Source organism: Lepus europaeus, chromosome 1 (assembly GCF_033115175.1).
Source record: "Lepus europaeus isolate LE1 chromosome 1, mLepTim1.pri, whole genome shotgun sequence".
NCBI classification, from domain to species: domain Eukaryota; kingdom Metazoa; phylum Chordata; class Mammalia; order Lagomorpha; family Leporidae; genus Lepus; species Lepus europaeus.
Genome location: NC_084827.1, coordinates 149,472,840 through 149,480,868, shown reverse-complemented (window position 1 = coordinate 149,480,868; position 8,029 = coordinate 149,472,840). Strand labels below are relative to the sequence as shown.

General features: G+C 45.7%; 1 protein-coding gene across 1 annotated transcript in view; it reads right to left on the bottom strand.

The window, feature by feature from the left end:
* Nucleotides 1–248: 248 nt before the first annotated feature.
* PARD3B (par-3 family cell polarity regulator beta) overlaps nt 249–8,029 on the bottom strand; it is a 1,146,588-nt gene continuing 1,138,807 nt past the window's right edge. Inside the window, exon 23 of the mRNA XM_062190191.1 lies at nt 249–1,297. Within this exon, the coding sequence (XP_062046175.1) occupies nt 940–1,297 (358 nt within the window). The 3' untranslated portion in view covers nt 249–939. The remainder of the gene's footprint in view (nt 1,298–8,029) is intronic.

Here is an 8,029-nt window from a genome sequence, read left to right as displayed (position 1 = left end):
ATGTTGCATAAGTATACTTTAACCCTTAGTCTTAAAGTGGAGGCCCCATTAAAATAATTACAGGCAGAAGATGTGGGGGTGACTTTGAAACCAAGTATCTCCAAGCTGTCATGCCCAGGGAGGAAGGAAGGTGAGGACCATGGGGTTTCAACCATCTTCCCCTGATCACCTTAGTCCTCAGGAGTATTCCTTCTGGAAGCTTGATTAGTCCTGCAGGTTCTCTCAGGACCCACCCCCCACCCCCCGCCCCCACATACTGTACTTTACCGAATGTTCTATCATAAGTGAGGAAGCAGGCGAAATGTTTACAGCAAATGAATGGTATCAGCAGACCCAGAAATTCCAGAGATACAGAAACATAGTCATCTCAGTACAAAACACTTCAAGGGGGTCACTGGTCATGTTTGCCATTGTTTTTTTCCCTCTAAGAACACACTATACTCAAGATGCCCACATCTGCAGTCTTGCTACTCTGCCAACCTTTAACTCAATGGTCCCACGGAGGGGCACTGAGGCCAACACAGAATCCTGCTTGGCAGGGACTCCCTGGGTACTGCCAATTCTGTGTGTATGTGCGTGTGTGTGTGTGTGTGCACGGGCACAGGTTACCTCGCCAGGCAGGCATCACGGAATACATCTCCATTGTAGATTGCTTCTTCAGTTGCTACCCTCACTGAACTGAACAGTCCTGAATGCTCTATAAGTACCAGGTGGTATTGTTTTTATGACCCCAGCTTTCCTCTGATTCTATCCTGATGCACACTCTCTCCCGCTTTCTTTCCTCTCTGATTAGCAGTCAAGTGTTGCAACCCAAGTGAGAAGTGGCCGATTGGTACCATGGAGAGTTCTTAATAGGAAGAACGTCTTAGGGTGGAGGAAGGGTGAGGTTAGTGTTAGGCGTCTTCCTTTCTGGGCTTGGCTGATCTTGGTGGTGTTCAGCTATACTGCTGCAGTCATGGGGTTCTTCTGCCGGGGGTCCTGGGTTCGGTAGGGGTACTGGTCTGGGCTGCCCCCCCGGGGCCCTGGTCTGCCCATTTCTGGATAGCCTGGTACTCTCTGGTGCGGGGGAGGGGAAGGTGGAACATCCTGTCGGAAGGGTCCTTTGTGCTGGGGGGCTGGCGGGGGTGGGTAGTACTGAGGATACCGGAGATCTGCCACCCTGAGATCCGGGGCGCAGGGGTAGCTCCCTTTGGGAGGATGCATGGGATGAGCCCCCGGGTAATACGGAAGCTCCCTTTCCTTGTAGAGCCCCCGAGGTGCTGCTGTCAGGTAGTCCACAGGATCTGCTGGTCCTCCCCTGGAAAGACAAGAAGAGACACGTGTCAGCAGTGGCCAAGCTGGCTGCACAGGCGAACAGCATGGTCCTCGGCCTCCTCGGCGGTTGGCAGTGGCCACAGGCTGGGTCTGGCAATGCCACGAGAGCAGAGGAGATGCAGTTTTCTTTAAAAAGAGAAGGAAGTCTCTGCCACTGCTGAGAAAGGCGGAGCAAGATGGCAGGTGCCTGGGTGTCACCATGGCAGTCAGGGCCACTTACACTCAGATTGGTACATGAGAGAGGAATACACAGTTAAAACAATTGAATTTATTTACTTCCAAGGGAGATATCTTTCATTTCCTGGTTCATTCCTTCAATGACTGCAAAAGCTGGGGGCGGGCCAGGGCCAAGCTGGGAGCCCGGCTCTCCACCGGGGTCTCCTACATGGGTGGCAGGGGTTCAAGTACTTGGGCCATCACTCACTGCTTCCCGGGGTACACATTAGCAGGGAGCTGGAATCAGAAGTGGAGCTGGGACTGGAAGCCAGGCACTCTGATGTGGGATACGTGTGTGCCAAGCAATGTTTTAACTGTGCCAAACACGCACCCCAGGAATAATTTCTATCTTATTTATACTTTCTTATGTTGGCCTGAATCATAGCAGTGGAACTGGTTTCCAGAGAAGGCAATGAGTTTGGCTCTCTTAAGGCTTAATCATTCAACCAGCCTCCTTGCCTCGTGCTTCTTTGCCTCTCTGCTGCCTATCTTAGAAGTGCCAGGGTTCTTGGAGTGGCCCAAGTCTCTATGGATTGCACTCCCTGTCTTGTGAATCTGGGAGGTGTTCTTTCAACAGGCAGTAATCTGATCTAACTCTGGGTGGCTGCTGTCACATCCTGTGTGGAATAAGTGTGCCTTCCCCTCTCTGTAGCCCCCAGAAAAAGCGTCAACTCAGAGCTGGAAATGACCCACCCAGAACTTTGATAAAAAGTCATTCTACTGCAAGGTCAGGCCCGTAGCAGAGTGGGACAAACCAAACCAACTGCCAGGTGTGGGCACACAGGTGCAGAGTGAGAATCAAGACTAACAGGAAGTGGCCGTCTGTGGATCCCTCTGGGAGGACACAGCATCTTCGGATTTGTTTGCCATAACGGAAGCAGTCTGTCTCCAAACAATGTGCAGATGACTGCTGCTTATCTAGCCTGGGGTTAAGCAGACAACTTCTGTTTGCAGCTCTTAAAATCCCATAAACCTTCTGTGCACACAAGCACCATCACCACCACCCCCGGATCCTTCCCGTTTGTTATCAGTCCCCCTTTAGGGTCTTTTAAAAAGGAAAATGGCAACCACAATAATTAATGCAAAGCTCTCCAGCGTCAGAGTCCAGACTGTGAGGACCCTTGGAGAAGAAATGACAGCATTGTGAAGAACACAGTGTCTGTGGTTCATCAGGTGCTGTTGGTGGGGGTCAGAACCCCACCCCCCACCCCCCGATCTGTGGAGCGGGATGCTAACACAGCTCTGCGAGTTCTGCCAATCAAAGAAGGTTTGACAAGTTCCCCTTCCCCGTCCGCGTGCCCATGGAAAGCAGCCCGTGAACACATCCGTAAGGATGAACGATCGAATTCTCACTCGACTTTTTTGCGTCTTAATTTGGCCATGTATAATAATGAAAGATAGATCCTCAAGCTTGGGGTAATTTGGTTAGTGAGAGTTTTCAGATAAAAAATTAAATTGTTTGCGTACAAGTTATTACAGCATCAGCTGCTATTATTCAGTGCAGTTTGCTTTGCTCCGTTTTAAATTGCCCATGACAAATAGAGGACAGATGCATAATCTGTCACTCCAGCCCTGGGAAACCAAGGGGCCTGCATTTCACCTTTCCTTGCCTTTCAGAGAATTTCATTTCTGATTTAGAAAACTTCCAGCACGTGTTGTATCGTCTATCGTAAGAATTTTTAAAGTCTCCTACCCCCACCCCATGTTCATTCCTATTTCCTTTTGGTTCATGTTGGAGATTTCTGAAACACTTGGAAAAAAAAAAATCCTTAACCTGTGCTTTCTCTCAATATCCACTGAAGGTATTTCTCTGCATGAAGTGAAACATGTGGTTTTTCTGCACTCATTTTAAGCCCTTAGGATAAATCACTGACATTTGCAACATACACACACATTATCTGCCCTAAAATGAACATACAACCACCGGTCCCTCCGGACTCTCTTAGCATGAATGCTTCCTGTTTAAAATGGAAAGAGAGAAAGGAGGAATTCCAGGCCTTGGACTCTTAGGGTCCTATTCTCTCCCCAGAGATTTCTCTCTTTTAAAACAGAACATTATAAAAGACAGGCATGCCTTGTGTTTTTTTTTTAATTTCTGGAGAGAGAATCCAGATCAAGTGGTGATGGGGCAGAAGTCGCCCTGAGCGATCCTGTGACAGCACGGGCTGCGTGGGTGCTGCGGGGACCGCGGCTGCCTCCCCACCCGCACCTTGCCCTGTGCATGGAGAAGGGCAGTGTCCCGGGTGCAGATGGGGCAGCCCACGGAGAATCTTGTGGCCACATCTTGTTCCCTCAGAGGGGACATTACGTGTCTGGCAGTTTGCTTGCTTGTGGCAGAAACCAAGTGAGGTAGCTGTTCTGTGTCAAGAAAGGAAATCATGGAAACTGTCTTTTTTGTAGAACTCATCCATGGCAGTTATTGTTTTTAATTTTTCAGAGAGAAGAAAAACAATGAATTGGCCTATGAAAACACTCTTTAAGGTTCAAAGAGAGCTGGAAGAATTTTCCTCTCTTTGGGGCTGGTGTGTCGCTGCTGTTTATAATAATGTTTTACTCAAAATTGAGCGTTTCCTACAGACGTTGGCCAGAACAACTTTTAAGGTCTTGTGAACATTATTGTATGTGTTTCAAAGAACAACTTTTAAATAGGAAACAAAACCTTCCTCGTTAGCTCCAAATAAAGGAAGAAGACGAGGGGACTGACATTTCAGCTGTGTGCATCTAGAGAGTCCCTTTTCATAGCCTCTTTCTTCGTGTGACAGTTGGTGTTTTAGGGAGGCACAGAACCCATCTACTCTGGGGCCTGAGCAGTGCTTATCGGAGGGGCTGACGGTGTGTTCTGAGCCAACCGCGAGAAATCCAGTGACAGCTTCCCCAGGCGGTTGTGACTCAAACAAGGATGCAAATCACAGATGGGTCATTCCTTCAGGAGCCCTCAGTTTTCCTGTGACTACACAATTTTGTCTGTGTTCTAGTTCTTTAAAAAATTTCCACTTAAAAGTCTCGCACAGAAGCCGTCGTTACTTAATAGAAACAAGCCCATTTCTGATTCCTATATGCTCTGAGCCTTCAAGGACGCCTGTGTTGACTGAAAAGTTTTGTTTTATTTCTGATTAGGCTCATGTCTTGAGGCTAGAAGGATTCAGATTTTGCTTGGAAGTCTCCTAGGACCTATCCCAGGCGTATACTTTTTAATCTTATAATTGCATGCGATACGGTTAGCCAGTCTGCATGTGACAAAACCATATGCAATTCACATGTAAAGAACAAAATAAAGACCATTTTTTGTTTACATGAGGGCCCCCCCACCAACACCTTTTTCTGCCATCTCAGTAGGTCACTATTTTTCAGCAAGCAAAAAGGACTGGCTATCGGACATTAAGCTGGTCAGAGCGCCAGCCGTGGGCACCAACCATCTACCCTAAGACAAGACTCAGTATTGGAGGGGTGGAGTCACTGACAAAACTTTACCAGGAATGAAGTGGCTGTACTTATGAGGATAGATGTAGGGGCTCGAGTAAAATCCTCCCATCTCAGCACCACCCACTCTCCCCATTGCAAAAACAAATTATCAAACAAAATCTAAAAAAACACCTCTTTCCTTTCAGCTCATCAGTCTTTCACCCTCCTTGTGGCTGCTTAAGTACTGCATTGGGGCATTTTGAAGGAATTGAGTTTCTTCTACCTAAGCAACTTATGGGGCTTTGCACATTGCAGGTGCTCCACAAATTTGGAGCACCTGAATGTGTCCAAGAGTAAAGAGAAAACCCAGCAACCGACATGGAACCACTGAGGATTGCTTGTGGTGGTGGGAAGCGGAATCAAAGTAGACACTCACTGGCAGTTAGAGATTGATAGTGGTCAAAATAAGGCTGATATACAATATTTGAAGGCAGAAAAAGGTAGAGAGGAATGGTGGGCTTAGTAAAGGCTTGGGTTGGGTCCAGTATAGAAGGATTACAAGCTTTATCAGTGTAGAGGTTATTGTATTTACCTTGTTCACCAAAAGCAAGAGTTTACTGCTTTATCTCTGGTGCCCTGAAGAGTATTTGAAACGCAGTAGGTACTCAATGAATCTTATACTAGTGAGGTCAGCAAGACCAATGAGCACTTAGGAAATTGAGAGCTATCTTGACTCAAAATTAACTGGAAACTGGGTTTACTAAGTAGAGGCTAAATATATTTATTCAAGAAATAGAAATCTTAGTCCAGCAGGGGAACATTCTTTGCATCTGTCATGAATGCAATAATCTAGGAGCATCTTAATGCAGGTGTTTCAAAACATAGTACACAAGGTTGCAACTAAGGAACTTAGGGTGACAGAGTCAAACCTGGGTGTGATTTCCATGGTTTCAAGGACCCGGGCTTGAGGGCTGAAGCACACAACCAGAGGTGGAAGTGATGTCCAGTTCCCCTCTGTCCCAGTGCCTCTCATCCTTTCCTCCAGGAGGCTACGCAGGTTGGAGGACTTTCACATAGGACACATGCCCAGGAGAGGCAGAAGCCAGGATTATGCAAACTTCCCTCCCACCTGCTGTAGCTCAATGCCCTTTCCTCCCAATCAAGAAAGAACAAGGTGGTCCCAGTGAGTGGGAGGCTCACTGTTGAGTGAGAAACTTGAGTCTGCCCTATTTTCTTAAAATAAACCACTTGCAACTTTTGAGTTCTCCAAGTATCAGTTTTCTAAATGCTCAAAATACAGAGCTGATCATGATTGACCTACATGTCTCAAGGCTGTGCATCTCATCCAATGAGTTCCTTTAAGGAGGAAGAAGGATGGATGAGGTTGAGGAGCAGCAGAAGGGAAAAATTAGATACACATTAATGACCAGAAGGCGGTCTGTTTGGAGAGGGGTGCGTTTAATAAGGTGTACAGCAGAAAGTGTGAAAACCACACAGGATTTATGAGCAACGGTCAGTGTGTCCAGCTTAGGCATGAGCATTGGATTTTTCGCTTATAGAACATTTTCAAAGGACAGAATCTTATTCCACTTAATTTCGGTAAACTACTATCTGTGCTGTTAATAAAACAGAGACAACTCTTTAACTTCCAAGGTAGCCTGTATGGGTTTCCTTTTTTGGTAATAATTGAGTGTGACCAAATTTGGAGCTAGAATGAGATGAAGTAACATGATGTAAAACTCCCAGTGCTGTCCAAGAGAGGTGTTTGCACTGGTTGGCAAACCATACTCTGCTCAAGCATGCCACACATAGTAATTCAGAGGCTGAGATCTGTGTTGGTGCTTTCTTTTTCAGTTCTAAAAATATTGCAAACTTTAAAAAAAGAAAAGGTCAGTGCAAAATAATGTACTCGCAGGCTCTTGAGTTGCCTGTGTTATATGGACAGAGATGCTTTTAGTCTCTGTTTAGAATTCCTTCAGTGTCAGGTTTCCAGTAACCAGCCCTGCATCCTTGGTCCAAGCACGAATGTGGTCAGCCAGGATTAGCACAGCCCTCTGCAATGTGTATTACTTAGCTTCGATTTCAGCAGGTTTTACAGAATCAAAACATTACAATAATCATTTGGTGGCCTATGTTACAGAAATGACTACAGAAAAAAAATCCCATTTTCATCACTCACATATCCCATTGTGTTATGAGGGGAGGGCTCTTGTGTCGCAAAGGATTGGAATGAGAAGAGATTGCAGCAGCAGATGTTTGTGTTTCTTGTTTGCACCAAGGGGATGTTTGTAAAGAGAGTGAAGGAGGAATGATAATGGTTGAGGGCTCAGGAGACATTTCTAAAATGGCTTAAAACAATTGCAATTTGGATCAGCTACATTTAATTGCTTTTTCAATTTTTTTCAACAATGACCACAAATACAAGCTACACATGCAATGAGTTTTACATTCTACATGGCAATTTATCAGTTGTAAATTAATCTTTAAGAACATTTCATTCTATCAGATGATACAGAGTATTCCCTAAAAATGGTCCTGCTAAAGTAATTCCCTTACTGAAAGGGTGAGAAGTTTCTGAGTGGAGTGTCGAGGACAATTAAATAGGACAAACATGAGAGCATTCAGAAAAGTCAGTCTTGTGGAAATCAAAAGCTGTCCTGAATGGCTGCAAAAACAGTCATAAAATCCACTTTAGTGATACCTATGGTCTTTTTAACCACAGAAGAGGCTTCATTGAAAGACAGGGACAGCCAAAGGAACAAATCACCATCACTTGATAGGCCACTTCAATCAGCTCTCACTTTCTACTGTAGCTGTGGACCTGGAATTTCAATATCTATACACTGTGGATTTTGTCCACTTGTCATGCAAGAGATCATCTTTGAATTCTAAGATCAGATCTAAAAGCCCAACATGTTCCAGAGTGTAGTGTCCTGAATTTCAAAGGCCATTTCCCCTGCCACTAGAGAGGAACACTACGATTTCCTGCCCATGGTGGCTGACTGGAGACAGGACATTCTAAGAGTAAAAATGCACAGTTCATAGGGCGTCTGAAATTTCCATTTTCTTGTGTGTGTGGCAGGCAGGATCAGGGGGC